General features: G+C 42.2%; 1 protein-coding gene across 1 annotated transcript in view; it reads left to right on the top strand.

The window, feature by feature from the left end:
• Nucleotides 1-19,987, top strand: part of LOC146798239 (solute carrier family 22 member 6-B-like) — a 1,062,737-nt gene that overhangs the window by 338,065 nt on the left and 704,685 nt on the right. The window contains exon 4 of the mRNA XM_085625517.1: nucleotides 8,622-8,790. Coding sequence (XP_085481643.1) covers nucleotides 8,622-8,790 — 169 coding nt within the window. The remainder of the gene's footprint in view (nucleotides 1-8,621; nucleotides 8,791-19,987) is intronic.

A 19,987-nucleotide genomic window follows, 5' to 3' on the forward strand; every position in this document is an offset into this window, starting at 1 on the left:
GGAATCCTTGTACACCTCTATCCCACAAACGGAGACCCTAGAAGCCATAGAGAGTCTTCTAGAGATGAGAAACCTCGACACCATCACACCGGTTCATTTCATTATGGAATGAGCCAGGTTGGCTATGATGGAAAATTTCTTCAGGTTCGAGGAGACAATTTATCTGCAAGTCTCAGGAACATCCATGGGCAGCATTTTCGCGCCGAGCTTAGCCAACCTGTATGTTCACCTCTTCGAACAGCACAATGTACTTAGACAGTCCAATCCATTCAGAGAGCAGATAAAGATATGGAGAAGGTACATTGATGATATTCTGGTAGTATGGCATGGGTCTGTTGCCTCTCTGTTGGATTTCCATGCATGGCTAAATGAGCAGAACGATTTTTTATGCTTCACGGTAGCCTATGACAAAACTCGACTGCCTTTTCTAGACATTATGATATGCCCTGACCAGGGCAGACTGGGGAGTGAGCTATACAGAAAACCTTCCTCAAAGAACTCTCTTTTGAGTTTTCAAAGTTACCATCCAAGATCTCTCCGGGAAAATCTACCCATAGGACAGTTCCTGCGCATTCGCAGGAACTGTTCTGATCTAACTACTTTCAATCGTCATGCAGAAGATCTATCTAGTCAGCTACAAGATAGACAATACCCAAAGAATTTGGTCAGACGCGCCTGGAAAAGAGCCACCAACAATCATCGTGGGGCACTTCTAGAACCTCCAGTACCAAAACCACCGTTGTTGAGAATGACCTGTGTCAATACATTCAGCACGTGGTCTAACCATGTACAAAAAACGATCAGGAGACATTGGCGGATATTAAACATAGGGAATGAGGCTCTACCACCTCCCCTTTTCTCTTTCAAAAGAGGTACCAACCTTAGAGATAATCTAGTTCACACAAGACCACGGGTGAAACCCCCTACAACTACTAATACCCTGTGGAACTTGCCACCGGTCCAGGGGCATTTCCCTTGTGGCCAGTGCTCTGTTTGTCCTCAAACCCGGTCCACCAAAACTATTGATATCGGTACCAACTCACCATGGATCTTGAAAAAGCATACAAATTGCAATACAGAAAGGGTGATCTATCTCATAACCTGCCCCTGTTCATTGCGATACGTGGGTATGACCACACGAAAGATCAAAACTCGCATTAATGAACATAAAAGCACTATCAGACGGAATAAACAAGCCACCATACTCACCAACCATTTTCTGTCTTTGGGGCATAAACCGGAGGATTTGAGATGGGTGATCTTAGAACAACCTTTCATCCCCACTCATGTCACAGACATCAGTAGATTTTTGTTCCTAAAAGAACAAAAATGGGTGTTCAAACTCAAGAGTGATCTATTGGGTCTGAACGACGATATCCCATGATCAACCCTGTAATTTTGTGAGACATCTACACATGATGCACCTTTAAACGTGCTGATCTTTATCATTCTGGCACACAGGACACTACTCATTTTATTTGGAGTGTCTACTATGAGTAAATTGTCAATATCCCCTCCGTAGGGATCTCTGAGTATTATACATGACATCTTTATTCTTTAATCACGCTTAGGTTTTAAATCCCTAATTCAGACAAATACGTGTTAATAGATGTAGATTTACCCTATAATAGCCGTTATAGACTGACACCACCTATGGCATTATTAACCAACACCATCGGTTATCACGTGACATCGCACTGTCTACATCCTCAGTGTGACACCATTAGAGCATACATAATTATCATTTACGCTAAGTGGCCTTCCGTATGACTGGAATCTTTAATCCTGACAAACACGTGACATCACATTGTCTACATACTGATTGTGATACCATGACAGCGTACATAAGAATGATTTACGCTAAGCGGCCTTCCGTACGACTGGCGCCTTGTTGCGCACCAGTTTGCTGTATAAAATACCTTGATTGTACCTTTTCGGTAGACACTTCAACATGTCGCCGAAATACGTCATACAGAGGAACTATACTAAACAACTACATTACCCAAGTTCCCTTCTGTTAAAAAACAAGACAAGTTTTTCGTCCCTTTGAGCGCCCCGTAGAAAGTGACGAGGCTGGACGCTCATTGGTCTTTATTGGTCTTTATTAGGGGAGGTGGCCGGTCCGCCACCTCCCCTTCCAGCTCAGCTGCTAACGCGGGGTACCGACGGAGAGGTGAGTCCTACCGTTTTGCCATCAGACTTTCTAACTTAAGAAATTGTATTAATACCACTTACATGAGCCATAGTTGAGGCGTGAGTTTTTAAACGTGACACTGCACGCCTGCACGTCTTTCTAGACTAAGCCCGAGCGTTCACCGCTTCAGTTACCGAGCGCTATGGTTAGACAAACAAGGGACTTAATGTTAACTTAAAAGCCTCGGTTTGCATTTTTTTACCCGCTTCCAATTGGGTGCCATCACTACAGTGCACTTCCAATTGTACTAGCACACACACACATCTGTGTTTTTTCCGTCTGATTAGACTTGACTAGACTATGTGATTCTGCCATTCCTTCATAGTTGCATCTTCAAACGATAGTTTGTGGAAGTTTTTCTCCCTCCCCCCACTGTAATTAAATAGGATACACTACCCAGGGGTCATTTACTTTACGCATTGATACTCTCTTCTTTATAGAGCGGTGCCTCCTGTCCTGAGCGGATGCCAGGCGAGGCGAGGTACATACCCGAAAATTGATGGGTAAGTACATAAGCAATCTTTTGATAAGCATATCATTCTGTGTAAACAATACATCTACAAGTATTGTGCAATTGATCGCTAGCATACTATACCTAGCCGTGTTCTGTGTTGGATACTGATACTGCTCAGAAATGAATGAATTTTCTTTTTTCTATTGTAACTAGGTTCTTGTTTCCCCCCCCAAAACTCCAGGGAAACGGACTAACATAAACAGGTCGCATTGGGAATTCATCCCAACTACTAATTTACATAAGTTTCCTTTTTCACGTTTTTGCAGTAGCGCATAAGGTCCTGATGAGAGCTTGGACTCCATAGTCCGAAAGCCGAAACATGTAGACCACCACCCTGACAGTTATTTGTTACACTGTCCACGCACTGTTTTTAAAGTGGCATCAAGACAGCACCAGAATAAAATTGTTTGTGTTTTGATAGCCATTTTTAATAGCACTTTTTCCTTTTATATTCTTGGCACTGCAAACCATCACCCTACCCTTGGTCACCCACGACTGGGACTACCATATAACCGCCATAATTACCTAGTGGTTGGTTGTTATGGTTCAGTTCAGGGTTCCCAGATGATGAATAGCCACCTTTGTGGGTGATGGGAACTCAACCTTTTTGGGTATACCCCAGATGGTTTCACTCTATTGAATATATCAGGTATTCACACAGAACTCTGAGACCCACAGTATTTCTTTGTATGATGTTACTTCCAGAACTGCAGACTTTGCAACTGGGGAACCAGGTTGGAGTTTCTGCTTCAGCTCGACATTCTGTGATTCTGGTCAATTCACTTAGTCTCCCCATGTCTACAACCAAAATGAATTTGTTCTTGTGTGATGTAACCAATGCTCATGTAAAGCACTCCAATACCTGACAAGTCTGCACTATATAACACTGCAAAAATACAAAATAATAAGTGTTTTGCACACTTCTGTCATTGGGCTATATTTGGGCTACATCTGGGTGATTTTGGGCTACATTTGGGCTCTTTTGTCTCCGGTGGCCATCTTGGGAGATTTATTTGTTATGAAGTTTCCTAATTTCCTCATGTACTGCAGTCTCCTCAGTAGGAAATGCTTTCAGTTTTTTACTTTGATTCCATCATGAAGGTATTCAGATATGTCACACATTTGCCATAAATTCTGAATGTTAGCACTCTAGTTGCTCATTAGATCACTGTAGTAAAACTACTGTTCACCATGGAAATCTGCTCCTGGTATTAAAAGTGCATGTTTCAGTCTGCATGTCAGAATTTTTTAATGAAATAGAAGAGGAGTTGAGAAGTCACTCAAAATGTGCCCTCATTTTCTTTCTTCAGTATTAATCTTAATTTCTATGGCAAAATGAACCCCCTCATTGTGTTCCTTTTTAAATTAAATGTTTTAAGTGTTACCAGTTTATTCCAATCAAGATGGCTTCAGGTGTGCCATACTTTTGTCATAATGAAGAAAGTAAGCGCTCTAGTTGTTTTTAAGAACACTCTGGGACATTCTGTCATTGGGCTATACTTGGGCTACATCTGGGTTATATTTGGGCTACATTTGAGCTCTTTTGTCTCTGGTGGCCATCTTGGGAGACTTATTTGTTATGAAGTTTCCTAATTTCCTCATTTACTGCAGTCTCCTCAGTAGGAAATACTTTCAGTTTTTTACTTTGATTCCATCAAGAAGGCTTTCAAATGTGTCACACATTTGCCATCAATTCAGAATGTTAGCACTCTTTTTGCTCATTAGATCACTGTAGTAAAGCGACTGCTCACCAGGGAAAACTGCTGCTGGTATTGAAAGTGCATGTTTCAGTCTGCATGTCAGAATTTTTTAATGAAATAGAAGAGGATTTGAGAAGTCACTCAAAATGTGCCCTAATTTTTCTTTCTGCAGCACTAATCATACTTTTTATGGAAAAATGAACCCCCTCATTTTGTTGCTTTTTAAATTAAATGTTTTAAGAGTTACCACTTTAATCCAAGCAAGATGGCTTCAGGTGTGCCATACATTTATCATAAGTAGGACTGTTAGCGCTCAAGTTGTTCTTTGGAACACTCTGGGAAGCTGCAGTAGAACACAAAGGAATCAACTGACAGTCTCTGCCCTTGTTGGATGTACATGTTTTACTGAGAATGTCAGACTTCATTGTCACATGACTGAGAAAGATAATGTGAATTTACAGAAAATAAACTCTCAGTTTAGCGTATAGATCACCTTCCAAACCTCTGTGGGAAACGCATGAGAAAATATTTTTCTCTCAATCATGATATCCCAGCAGAAGGCTTTTTCACATGGTGAAATCACCTTAGAACATACCACAATTCCTAAAATGAGTATGGTACCATCAACAAATGATTTATAATGTAACTAAAGTCTTAAAACCTTCTATTAACTGCAATGCTTTTTAATGAGGTGCTATCATGTATATTGGTCCCAAGATGACTGCCAACACTTCTTGGATGAAGTGCTGACAGCCAATCAGATCTCAGGATGAGATGTGTGGTTAGGCTCCGCCCACATATATATATGATTTTACTTTTGATTTTCTCAGGAACTACTGAACAGATTGACACCAGACCTGCAAAAGGCACTTCCCTGACCTGAGGACTACCTCTCTGCCAAATTTCAAGTAATTCTGTTCAGCCGTTCGGGCTGTACCTTCGACTAAAGGTCCTATGGAAAAATGCATGGGGAAAACGGGTTTTGGGACCCCCTTTTTTCTCGGCCCCCGCTTGACGAATCACCCCAAGACTTTTAGGGTAGGAGCTGAACGGAGCGCCCCATTAGTTTTGAAAATTTCGCGAGGATTCGTCAACCGGCGCCAAAGTTATTCAAAATAGAATTTTCAGATTTCCTATGGAAACTCGGTCCTAACTATAACTATCTACTGGCGACCGCCAGTAGATAATATATATATATATATATATATATATATATATATATATATATATATATATATATAAAAACTAGGTTTACCCTCAGGCATTCTCATCATCTTATCTGCTTGTCTTCTTAACGCCTGACGCTTTTCAGTGCTTCCGCACTTCCTCAGAGGCGTGGCAATTTCACTAATGCAGTTTCCATGTCCGTCCATTTTAAATAACTGCCCTCCAATGGGCGGCTCAAATGAGCCTGTATGGAATTGTGGGACATAAAGTTTGTTGTTGCAGCATTTCAAGCCCTCCAATGGGCCTCGGCATGCAGTCCTGCTTGATAATCCCTATGGAAGTCCCCACAATGAAGCTCCGTTGTATATGGAGCCCCGTGGCCCCCATGATCGCGGGATGGTGCATTTTCTATGGCTGGGCTGCCGCAAAAAATAAAAGCTCTAGGTTTACCCTCAGGTTGAAAACACACGCCGACATCCATCACTTTCATGGGTAAAAGCAGGGTCAGCATGCCGAACGTCGCAACGGCATTCTCATCATTTTATCTGCTTGTCTTCTTAATGCCTGACGCGTTTCAGTGCTTCCGCACTTCCTCAGAAGCGTGGCAATTTCACTAATGCAGTTTCCATGTCCGTCCATTTTAAATAATTGCCCTCCAATGGGTGGCTCAAATGAGCCTGTATGGAATTGTGGGACATGTAGTTTGTTGTTGCGGCATTTCAAGCCCTCCAATGGGCCTCGGCATGCAGTCCTGCTTGATAATCCCTATGGAAGTCCCCACAATGAAGCTCCGTTGTATATGGAGCCCCGTGGCCCCCATGATCGCGGGGTGGTGCATTTTCTACGGCTGGGCTGCCGCAAAAAATGAAAGCTCTAGGTTTACCCTCAGGTTGAAAACGCACTCCAACATCCATCACTTTCACGGGTAAAAGCAGGGTCAGCATGCCGAACGTAACAATGGCATTCTCATCATCTTATCTGCTTGTCTTCTTAACGTCTGACGCGTTTCAGTGCTTCCGCACTTCCTCAGAGGGTGGCAATTTCACTAATGCAGTTTCTATGTCCGTGTTTTCTAAATATTTGCCCTCCAATGGGCGGCTTAAATGAGCCCGTATGGAATTGTGGGACATGTAGTTTGTGGTTGAGGCATTTCAAGCCCTCCAATGGGCCTCGCATGCAGTCCTGCTTGATAATCCCTATGGAAAGTGATGGATGTCGGAGTGCGTTTTCAACCTGAGGGTAAACTTATATATATATATATATATATATATATATATATATATATATATATATATATATATATATATATATATATATATATATATATATATATATGCAAGCTCAAACACGGCAGCACTCTTGGGACACTTTTGATTTAATTAGCATAACAAGCAGATGCATTTCGGCATGTAGCCTTCCTCAGTGCTCTGCTAGGCTGCACCACAGATAGCACATTGATTTTAAACAGTTATTGAGGAGGATAGAACGTCGCCATCAACAAAGGACTGTGTTCAATCAAAGTCTTTTTTTCCACTATCTCTGACTGCCATCTTAACATGTGTTCCGTTGGTATGAATCCAGCAATAAACAGATCGTTTTTCAGTTTTTAAAGAGTTCACAGATGAACATATAATGCGTTATTATTCACACAGCAGGAAAAACGAAAATAGTCTGTTCATACTTGCGCACTGGCAGAATCCATACAATCCTTTGTGAAATGGTCATTGTAGCCCTCCCAAAAGGTGCAAGCTGAACAGTTCTGCTGTCCCTCGCCGCTGCCGCTAATTCCACATTTTAGAATGTCCCAGCAGCATAAAGTCTGTATGACTGCCCCCTCAATGTAATCATTGACAACTACGTGGTTGACCGGGTAATGCTTACATCAGGAACGCGGCGCTTCTGGCAGAATTAAATCATACTTTACCAGTATGCTTTTAAATAGTGCATTGCCACCACAAACGTAACCTAAATATATTGCTAAGTGAACACTCAGTCACCTGCTGCCATAGAAAAATGCTTTTAAATCTTATCCAGTTGTTTTAACTACTTGTGGCCCAAATAGCCTTTAAATACACAATTTGCTTCAACTTGTCTTAGGATTCCTTAGGGGATAGCCACCACACCTCTCTTTAAAAAAGATCTTCAAGTGAAATCCAATTATTTCTATATAACTAACCCAATATGATTTAAAATGTACAATTTACAACAGCTTTTCTTGAAATTCTGGTGGGGAGAACACCCCCCTAATCTCTCTGTAAAGTCACCTTCCATTTTTATCCAATTTTAACATACGTCAAAATGTGCTTTTCAATTCACCATGTCCCTCAATGTTCCTCAAATTTGCCTTGGGTGAGAATATCAACCCACCCCTACTTCACGTAAATGTCTTAATCCTAACCAGTTATGACCAGCGTTTTTGATCCAATGTACTTCCAAATGCACATTTGTCCATCATTTTGAACTATGTTGCAAGTCCAAGGTAAGTTGCAATTTCCCTGAATAATCATTTGGGTAAAAAATATCCCAAATTATCTGCACAACTGTATTACATAGTATCCAGTCTTACACAATAGAGTTTGCTCATTGTTCTCTAAAATGTCTCAATAGTCATACAAACATGGTATAGGTAAACTCATACATAAATGTTGTTGGTGAACCTGTACATCCTTTTGTAAAGCTACGTCAGACCAAGCACTTTCTGTCAGAGCCCAATCATTTGACAATTTCTAGCTTCATCCCTGGGCCTTAAAATAAAAAAGTCTAGGTCTAAAACGGAAATTAAATAAGGTATTGTGTGTAGGTGATCTAGACAAAGCTGAAATGTTTAATTAAAAGATGTGTAAGAGCTAGTGGATCTGTCAGAAATCTTATTTTACAGTGTTCAGGAATCAGCTGGCCATTTAAGTAGGTGTTCTCGTCCCCATCCAATTATGTCCTTATTTCAATCAGGAAATAATCATGAATAATGTGAAGACCTATTGCCTAAAAGATAAACACTGAAGTTGACAACATAGTGAAAATATTGCTTGATTGTTTTTTGCTTCAGCTCAAGAATGGATCCCATCAAGGTTCCGGCCCATGGTGGTCACAGCCCAAGCCTACTTTGTCACATTAGGCCAGCCTCTCTTAGCCGGGATGGCCTTTGGGCTCCGTCGATGGCGCTGGATCCAGCTGGTTGCCGCATTGCCATTTTTAATATGCTTCCTCTACACATGGTATGATGATAGTTGTGTCATATGAATGATTGTGTGTAACTTGCTTAAGCACTGAACTACGCTCATACCATTATACACGGCAAACTTGATAATATTGTTGCTTGCTAGGGTAGAGGAACTGCTCCCTCAGCACTTTAGTAGAGTACCCTTGAAAACAAACTGGTGGATCGCAAAAGCAATGGCAATTTTCCCTTTGAAACCAGGAATTTTTTTATGAGTCTGCACTATTCTGCACAAGATATCTAAATCGTTTTGCAAAAAACACCACCGTTTTGCAATCCTGGCTTCTGCTGTCTAACTTGTGCTATGTGCAAATCAACATGACATCCTTGCTCGTCTTCCTCGTCACAGTCATAAACTAACTGAGTGCATCTCCCCTCACCTCTGAAATTTTACTGCCCAAGTAAATAAATTATTAAAACGAGAAGTCACATAACATAAACACTGTTCACTAGTGTTATGTCCCAGGCTATACCCCCAACATGCCCAGAAAATAAATACCCATCACAACAGAATTACTTCCTGATTTACAGTTCTGTATGTGCAACAAAGCTTGGATGCTGAGGTACCAGGTAAGTTAGAGTCTGCTTCAGTGATGTCATTTTGTTTATTATTTATACATTTGGGCTACAGCTGCTGTGCTAAGCCAGTTCTGAATGGCTGATTACCATGCCCCCTCAAGCCTGGTCATTCAGCTAGGAGACACATTAACTTTTGCTTTCACCTAGATAGTGCTTGCGAAATCTATTGTATTCAATATAAATCTTAAAATGGGCTTCTATCCCTCCCTTGCTTTTCATTTGTTCCTGTGCTTGCCACTTACTTTTTCTTCGTTTCTATTGTCTATAGCATACTATTTCCTGTTGTTCCTCTGTGTGTTTCTCTTATCAGTCCCCCATGGTCCGAATACTGTTTTCTTCCACTTTGTGGGACTTTAAAAAACAATTCTGTTCAGCGCTTGCTTACATACTCTCCCCCTGACTGCACCATAGCAAGCGTGTTTGTTTTCATTTTTTGTTTCTCCTCCTTCCTTCTCCTAATCTCCCCATGCTTTTCAAGCATGCTTGTCGGCTGTGTTAAGGGTCACATGACCATAAGCGGTGGGGACCCTTTTGCGGCAGCAGCTCCGCCCCCACCAGGAGACAGTCCTGGTTTTTTATTTTTTTTGTAATTTAAGCGCAAACTCAACACAAAGATGTCTGAGCACTTTGATTTCATTTGCGCTCTGCAACTGCTGAAGGGCAATGTAATGCTGTTCCAAGATGGCCACCTTGTATTAACATGGTGGCGGTGTCAAAGACCGCTGAATCTATGATATGATTTATTTCTCATGATTGCCATTCTGGCATGGTTCTGGATGCCTAAGGAATATTTCACAATTCAAGATATTCAAGACATGTATTAGTATTGGGAGCCTGCTCTGGGGTAAATGACTTTCGCAGACTTCCTCCAAAATGTTAAAGCTTTGGTGCAGCAGCTGCAGAGCATTTCTTTCAGTCGCCGATTGCGCTTGCACTTTACAGGATGGTAAGGCACCCCTGCATATTCAATCTGCTTCTGGTGGGATGAAGTACACAGCTTTCACTGTGCATGAGTGGGTTTGTGCTGCATACACGTGTGGACTGACTTGGAGAGGCGCTTGTAAGGTGACGAGGAAAGTATGTACATGAGTGGACATGGGCTGGTGTAGCCATGGTACAGTGGCTGCGACGTGTTGTTTCAAACATAAATATACCCGTCAACATCACTGAGAAAGTCTCTCTTGTGAGAGCTTTGCATGTACTTCCTTGTAAATGTCAGTTTTTTTTTCTTTGCATGTACAGCACAATGCTGGCAATTTTGAAAACAGTGAAGACCAGCATTTTGCCCTTTACCACTGTGAGTCTGAGCACAGTTACAGTCAAGCACACAATTGGATGAAACAATCCAAGTGTTCGTGGGCAATCTTGAAATTATGGCTGATCTATTAGGTGCTATTTATTGCTCTTTGTTTTGTTCTAATTTTTTACAAACAGTTTTTTGAGTGCAACCACACAGAGCGACACATAGCACACTGAAATCAAAGCATCCAGGTAATACCATAGTTAACATTGATTTGAGCGGTGTGATTAACTTGTGCGTGGACAGGTCCTGGGGTGTCTCCTCAGGGCACAGATGGCCCATTCTGTAGTTCCCAGACCTTTGTTTTTAAATTTACTGAAATAGTTGAACAATCTAGAAAAAGTGATGGAGTGGCTAGTGGTGCAGTTGGCGACAGCGTTAATCCTTTCTCTAGTTCCATGGGCTTGATGTCTTCTTCAACCTTTGGTACAACATTTGCTGAAGTAGTAGAATTCAGTTTCTCAGAACTATGAACTCATGGTTCCAATTACTACCGAGATCCATTAAGCCCTTCAATGATGGCGTATACAGACAATCTCAATAGAGGAGTTTCCCTTTCTCTTACTCTGCTCGTCATTTTACCTTGGATTCCAGTTTGGGGCTAGACAGTTAAAATAAGAGAAGAGATGTGCCTCTGATCACTAAAGACCTGCTTGGACGCTCTGCTGCTCGAGGGGAAAGGTTGCTGAACTGCCCTGCTGCGGGACTGCGAGGACCATGGTGCTCAGCGCCTAGCTGATTGGACTCACCTGGTTCCTCTTCCCGCCCCCTCCTGCCCTTTGGTTCTTCTTAAGCCCCCGATTGGACGCGCCAGCGGTACGCGCGCGGGACGTAGCTCGGGGCGAAGACCGGGCAAAGAGCGGGCCGTTTGTGGCCGTTCGTGGACGGCCGTGGACGGGACGGGCCACCCCCCTGACAGGTGCTACCATACATGGACTATACTCATCGTGAGTAGTAGTAAAGCTGCTGATAGGCGGGTCCTGCCTTATAGTGTTTTATGTTGTTGCTGTGTAAGTTAACATCTTAGCATTTATTCCCAATTGTGTTCCCTGGTGCATTACTGGTGCATTACTTTAACTGTTTTGAGACCCCTCCATTTTACGTAGGTAGCCTCCCAATAGTCTGACCCGCAACTATCAGTATGACCTCCCTCAGATCTGGTAGGAAGGTAATGCAGGCCACTAAAGGGGGTCAAGTACTAGGGACTCTCGATAATTTTATTACAAGAGCGGCCCGTGTTCTAGAACAAGAGATTATCTTAACCGAGAAAAGATTGTCCCTAGAAATTCAAGAGAAAAGATCATCACTGGGTAATATAATGACGGCTTTGTCCCCAGATAATAGACTGCCGCAAACTGTTCTCGTTATATCGCCCAGTCTTACTGAAGCGCAGTCGGACCAAACGGATCTGGGCTCAGTGGATACATTACTAGAGCAAACGCCTATCCCCGAACCCAATGCTCCTCTTACAACTGTTAGCACCTCTCACCCACAGTCTATCTCCGAGCAATCGTACACTGTTGCTCCGACTGTGAGTAATAAGCCCAAGCCTACTTTTGGTAAAAGAAAGCGTAGGGGAGTACTGCCCAGGGGTAAATGTGCAAAAAAGTCTAAAATGTTTAAACCGCATGATTTTGTTATTAATCGAGATGCTCCCAATTCCTCAGTACCTGGCAGTGCTACTCCTGCTATAGGGAGCTCTAGGTTTTTACACACTGCTATTACTCAAACTAATGAAGACCCTCTATCCTCTGATTTTCTCCAGCATCTAGAGAAATTAGTTAAATCTCTTCTTTTACCCTTATATGAGAGAGTAAACCGGCTTTCCTCTTCGCTGGAGAAAATAGAGGGCATGGTGCTTACAAATACGACCATGTTGGAGAAATTCACACTGTCCTCCAACTGCTCTAAGTCTCTAACCACCCTTGAAATTGATGATAAAACTAGGTCTGATTCCAATATTAAGACCCGTAGGGGTGGAGCCCCACCCAACTTCCCTGGTCGCAATGACCCTGTTGTTGAAGTACCTTTCTCTCCTGCTAGTGTAGAGGTGCCGACTGATCCAGGGTGTAATAATAATGCTACCTCCACAGACATTAACAAGAGTGCTACTATTAGCAAGCCTAGTATGGAGAGTGTTGATCTCCCTCAAAAGCTCCCATGCATTAATCTTCCCCCTGAGTCGAAACCCTATACTGCTATATTGGTTGGTGTCCCAAGGCTTACCCAGGCTAAGCCTGAGTCTCACAGTGAGCTGAAAAACAAAGTTATACACTGGCTAAATAATAACAGGCCACTACCTCCTAGCTTAAGTGCTGAGATCCTGACTGTCCGCAGGGTGTGCTGGTTGGGAAGTAGAGTTAAGAAAGTGGAGGGTGACTGTGTGATCATCAACTTTCGGGACCCTAGGGTGGTGAGCCATATCTGTTCCTACCCCAATAATTTGAGTGGTACTGGAATATCTGCATTGGACATGTCCTATTTTTATTCATATCACTCCCCTGTTTTACCTTTTGACATGTCCATTCCTTGGAGAAGGGTTACCAAGAGATCGCATCGACAGATTGGATGGGACTTCCATCTTCCACTGTCTAATTCTTATGCTCCATTGAATGCCCTAGACGGGGTCGACTGACTCCCACCAATTACAATTAATAGGGCCAGTCCTGGCGTGGATAATGTGGGACTAGTAGGGAGGGTTGGGTCAAGGAGGGCACTTTTGGGTTTGAGCTTATTGCCAGTTACTCCTGCTCGGGTTTCACCTAGTGGCTCACTTAATATCCACCGCTATTCTGATACTCCTAAGAGCGTGAACAACGGTATGGGCCACACCTCTATTCAACCCGCAATACGAGGTGTGGTTTCTGTACCTTTGCTGCCCATTCCTATCGACCCTCCTTTAATATCTATGGCTTCATGGAACATTGCTGGTTTGAGCAGTCAAATAATCCTGGAAGACTGGTCCGTATGGGTGAATACCCAGGACATTCTGGTCTTCCAGGAAACATGGGCAGTGGAACCCATTCACATCTCCGGGTATTTAAACTTTTTCAAGGGTGCTATACGTGGAGCAAAGGGACGTCCATCTGGCGGCCTCTGCATCTGGGTTAAGCAAACCCTTGGGTATAGTATAAGGGAATTGGTCATAGATAGCCCAGATTTACTAATCATCTCACTTCAGCTCAATGATGATCCTGAAATTCTGATTGTAAACGTTTACAACAGGGGTCTACCTGGTGGTTGTGGCACAAATACTTTTTTACAATTGGAAGGGTTCTTGGACACAGTGAATCTGCGTTCCAATGTTTTAATAGTGGGAGACCTAAACTGTTGTTTTGAGCCTCTACCCATTGCCCCTGAGTCACTCACAGGGGATGTGGACGTAATTTTCAACATTCCACCTCTTGAACTTCCTCCCATCAAGAGGTGGACTGAATCCGCTACCCAGTGGATGAGTCTATGTATGGAGCGGGGCTACAGAGCTGCCAATGGACGAACTCCCTCGGATAAAGAGGGAAGGGCAACTTTCTCCGATGGTCGACGCTGTAAAAGTCGAATCGACTACGCCTTAATCAAAGTGGAGTATTGGTCCATATTATGTGATATGGTGGTCCTCGACCGCCCTGAGAGCGATCATAATCCACTGGTTTTGAACTTATTACTCTGTCCAGCTCATAGAAATAAACCCACAGAAATAGCGATCGCCGAAACATTATTAACTAACAACCAACGGCGAGTTCGTTGGGATAAGGTAGCTATCGATAGCGCATTATTATCAGAGATTAATCAGAAGGCTTCCTGTGCTCTGGTGGATTTACAGCTCCTACAGAGCACAGAAGATATAATTACAGGGGCCACCCAAATACATGATCATTTATTTTCTGATCTTAAGTCCATCTTCTCCAAGCCAAGTAAGGCCAAGAAATCTACTATGTTAATCTCGAAATCTTGGTATAACAAAGCGTGTCGAGCTTCTTATAGCAAATTGAAACTTGCTATTGCTACTAAAAACCCGGCTGTTATTAGACAATCTAGAAAAGACTATAGTAAGGCTAAAATAACGGCCAAACGAGAATGGGATAACAACCATTGGAATGATCTCCTGGCTGCTAGCAAAAAAAGGAATTTAACCCTGTTTTGGCATATTGTTAAGTGGGGTAACTCACCCAGTACCCAGGTCCCAACCAACCATGTTCCCCCAGATTCCTGGGTTTCGCATTTCGAATCCCAGTTCTCGGACGGAAACCGTGTTGAGGGGTTTGTTCCCATAGAAAGCAGGGACCTGTCCATTTCCCCTATTCTCAATTTTGACTGTGATGAGGTCGCGGCGGCGCTGAGAAAGGTGCCCAGCGGCAAAGCACCCGGAATGGATTGTGTCCCTGCTGATCTTTTTAAATCTGATTTTGATATATGGGTACCTTATATTGCACATCTTGCCAATGCTTTAATTAGAGGGGCAGCTATCCCTGACTCCTGGAGGGGCGCAGAGATTCTCCCGATTTTTAAGAAGGGTGATCGTTCCTGTCCGGGGAACTATCGCCCTATTAGTCTTATTGATTCTGTTCAGAAGATCATTGCTAGAATGACACTGGCAAGAATCCAGATTTGGATTGATCAGGAGGATATCATCTCTCCCCTACAGGCCGGTTTTAGACCCTGCACCAGTACCATCGACCAGGCATTCAAATTCCAACTAATTGTCTGGAAAACAGTTTATCTGTGTGGTGGTTCCATATATGCTGCCTTCGTAGATCTTCGATCAGCATTTGACTTGGTCAGTAGGTCCAAGCTATGGGACGCCTTGGTGGAGCTTGGCATTCCGGGAGATCTCTTGAACATTATCATTAAGTTATACGACAACAACTTTGCCCAAGTTCGTTGGGGGAAACAGGGTCAGGTTACAAAAAGATTTAGGGTAACCAGGGGCGTCAGACAGGGGTGCGTACTTGCGCCCACACTATTTTTACTGTTTATTAACAGAGTGGTTCAGTACTTCTCTTCCACCCCTACGGATGCCCCTACGTTGGGTGGTACCAAAATACCACTCCTTATGTTTGCTGACGATACCCTTCTTCTTTCCCAGACCCTCTCAGGGTTACAGTCAGCTTTGAATGTCTTTTCTAATTTTTGCAATGATTTTGATTTGTCAGTGAATGTATCTAAGACCAAGTACATGGTGTTTAACAAAGGGAAAGGTGTGAAGGGTCATATATACATGAATAATGATTTGCTTGAAAGAACTAATGTTATGACCTATTTGGGGGTAGTATTTGAAAATAAGCTGGATTGGAGGCCGCAAATTGATGTGCTTAACGTTAAATTTTCTCAGCTTTCGGGATGCCTTGTTAAAGATCAGAAATTATCCCAATCGAAAATAATTGGCCCCCCCATTAAAATATTTAATGTAAGGATAAACTCAGCGATCCTTTATGGAGCTGAACTCTGGGGCTTTGCCAATCTTTCCGCTCTGGTCAAGGCACAACATAAATTTTTCCGAATGCTTACGGGCCTGCCCAGTTCTACCCCATTGAAACCGTTGTTACTGGATCTTGGTTGCCACTCTTTCGATGACATTGCTAGGTACAAACCTTTGGCCTATTGGAGGCGACTATGGACAGTACCTGAACTAGGCCCCTATGCTAAAGCCTTTCTTGACGTCCGTTCCATCATGGGAGCAGGTAATATTCCCTGGTTCCGACAGGTTAGGCAACTACTAGACTCCATGGGTTTGGGAATTTTGTGGTCAGACCCAGGTAACAACTCCTTCCCCTCTAAAAAAGATTTTAAAAGCCTGTACTGGTCAATGGTCCTACAAAAACAACTATCCTCAGTTGCAGCCGACTCTTTGACAGGCAGATTTCTTGTTCAAAAGAAAACCCCACTCCTTGAACATTATTGGGATACCATCACCAGACCCAAAGACAGGAAACTTTATCACCAGTTTAGAGTTGGTACATTACCAACTAATCTTTTTACAAAAAAATGGAAGGGTGCATCTCGCGATTCCTGTAACTGGTGTATGGACTGTGTTGATTCAGTGGGTCATGTTTTCTTTGTCTGCCCCGCTTACGCTGCCCCACGGGCTAAATGGCTTAAACCCCTATGTCGAACGCTGGGAACGAGACAAAGCCTAGAAGCACTGGATATTTTGCGTTTTGATACTAGTGAACTTATCGTAATTGCAGTCGCTAAATTCTTAGCTTGGGCCTGGCTCATCAGAATTAGGAGGCACCAAAATTAATGTACTATGGTTTCCTGTGATTTTATTGTGAATTGTAGTAACAGTTTTAATACTTGTTTGGTTGCATTTTTATTTTGTAAAATGTCTTTTTTGATGAAATTATCGATAATAAAGACTTATGAATTGAAATTGAGAAGAGATTGAGATCCTCTAAATGGAAAGAGTTGGTAGCACTACTTCAAAATCTTTCACATTTGTCTCCTCAGCCTCAAGGTCAAGTTGTATCTGTAAGAATGGACAATTGGATTGCACGTTGTTATAGCAACTGTTTTAGGGAAACCCTCGAAACCTCTATTTGGCAGCTTTTGTTCAGAGGATTTGTTTAATGGAAAAGCAGAAAATTCTCCATCAGCTGGCAGTTTATTTACCGGAGACACGAAATAGGCCTTCCAACCTCTGAGCAGGACCTTTTTCTCCTTCAGAAACTATGAGACTATGTCCTCAGCAATGACAAAAATAGTCTTTCATTTCAGCCAACCTTGGATCAGCTTGTTCACTTCTGCGAGCAATTCCCTCCTTTTGAGATTTTGTTCTCTAGTACCATCTCAGATTGTAATGGGATGGTCTGTCAATCCCTTGGCCCCAAGACCTACTCTGTGCCTTCCATCCCTTTTTGCTAATCTCCAGGGTCCTTCAGAAACTTCAAGACGAAGATGACAGAATATTGATTATAGTTCTTTGTTAACACAGGTGGTAACAGTTCTAATTAGCATGCCATATTTGAATATTACCTCTAATTCAAATTCTTTTTCTGTTTTTGGCTCTCTCTCAGCCTACTCTCAGATGTATTTGTTTGTGAGTTTGGCTTTTGAAAGATCAGTGTTAGAGGTCAGGGAATGCTCATCAGGGGTTGCCATGTGCATCCAACAATCCAGAAGTCCAGACAGATTAAGGTTTACTCAAGGCACTGATAGAATTTTGAAACAATGGCCTCAAAGTAAAGGGAACAGGGTCCTGTAGTACTACTTTGATTTAGTATTTTGGAGATATGGATTTCTGTAAGGCTTGGCAGACTCAACTTTGAGAAGTCAGTGGACAGTGATTCATGACTTTCGGGGTGAGCAGGCAGGTGTTAGCTACCAGACTCTTCAAATACTAATTTCCAAAATGTCCTATAGTTCCTTCCTCATTACTTACTGGAATTTGGCCTTAGTCCTTTAGGCCTTACAGAATCCAACATCTCAAACTTCTTCTTTTCACATGGTAGAGCTCAATTTCCATCCTGCAAAGTCACCTTCATGTGCTCTGTCTCTGGGCCATTTTCTTTCAGTCACAGTCAGTCAGAGTGTGAAGAACAATGTTTGCATTTCTTTCCAGATAGTTGGTTTGCACCCATCCAGTGGTGTTACATTGACCCCACCGCCCCTGTGGTGCGGAGGAGCAATCTTCAGGGGCCCCCCTCTGGACCCCGGCCTGAGAGCTCCTGACTGGGTCCTGGAGCCCCCTCCATGTATTTTGCAGGGGGCCCTCAAGTTTCAGTACGCCACTGCATCCATCCCCTCTTTTTCATAAAAGATACCGTAGGTATTCCATTTCTCTCAGGATTTAGTATTTCCTACCTTTTATCCTGAATCGTTTTCCGAGATTGAACAATGTTTACATTGTCTAGGTGTATGTAGAGTTTTGTCTATTTACACTGAAAGAACTGCCACATTAGTCTGACCTTTGAGGTCCCCAGATAGTGTAAATGGCCTTCCTCTTTTTGGTGCAATCCAGGGATGCTAAACAAGGGTCATGTCCACTTTATGGGCAGTATTCAAAGGTGAATCATTAAGGAATGTATGCAAAGCTGGAACATGGGCTACTACTCACACCTTTATGTCCCATTATCACTTACAGGATGGGGGCATTACTGATTTAATTTATGACTCATATCTTATGTTTTGATTCTTGAATTATTTCATATTTCTTTTGCTGTAATAATCTCTTTTAAAAAAAAAAAAATGTTTTATTTTTATATTTTATTAGCCATAAGTATAGAACGTTACAAAAAAGAAATACAAAAGAGAATACCAATAGCAAAATATAAAACACTAAAGTAGAGCATACATTACACAAATAGGAGACTATGAAAAAAAGATTATTTTTTTTTAAATAAGTATCGTCAATGGGAAAATATTACAATTACAGCACATGTAACGGAATGAAACCACACAGTACCAATACCACATTTTTTGAAAAGTAGATCAAGAAAAACTGATGAAAAAAAGTCTGCAAATTATTATTAATCCCATTGAAGGCTAGACCACACCCTTTTAAATTTTATCCAAGAGCGCGGACCTCTAGCTTTAGCTAATGCTAATTCCATTTCATAGATTTGTCTAAGTAAACCCCAAAATTCATTGATGCTTGGACTCATATTTTGAATCCATACTCTAGCTATACATAAACGAGCGCATGCTATAATGACTGAGACAATGAGTCTCATATGGCTGCCCATGTCTGGTATTACCCCAATAATATTTCCTTCTCTGCAATCAGAACATCATGACCAGCCAGCCTTGAAAGTGCATAGGTTACATCTGACCAGACTATATATTCAGCCTTGGACAAGTAATGAACATATGACGTACGTCTGCAGCATACTCGTCGTGGCCCACTTAGAAATGACCTCAGGAGTATAATACAGCATAAACATGATCCTGTATTGTTGAAGTTTCAAATTAACTGATGTTACCGCTGAGTCTATAGTTTCCAAAGAATCCTGTATTTCCTCCTTCATTATATCTATTTCAAATATCCGGCTTAACTTTACAGCTACCTGTATGCTATCATTGCTGACAACTGTTAATAGTTTCTGAAAAAACGTGCCTATAGTTACTTGTCCTGAAATCGGAAAGAGTGCAGCTAGTACTTCGGAAGGATTTGACAACTGATATATTTTGCCTGCATATAAAATAGTCCCTTACTTGCAACTACTTAAAAAATGTAGTCTGTAACAACCCATACTCTTCTTTCCAGGCTGAGAAAGATTGAAACCCTTGTCCATCATAACGCTGACCAAGCTGTAATATGCCCTTGCGTTGCCAGCATCTATCAGTGTAATCATGGAATATATCGGGAAAAATGGGGTTT

This window comes from Triturus cristatus, chromosome 9 (genome assembly GCF_964204655.1).
Source record: "Triturus cristatus chromosome 9, aTriCri1.1, whole genome shotgun sequence".
Lineage (NCBI taxonomy): Eukaryota > Metazoa > Chordata > Amphibia > Caudata > Salamandridae > Triturus > Triturus cristatus.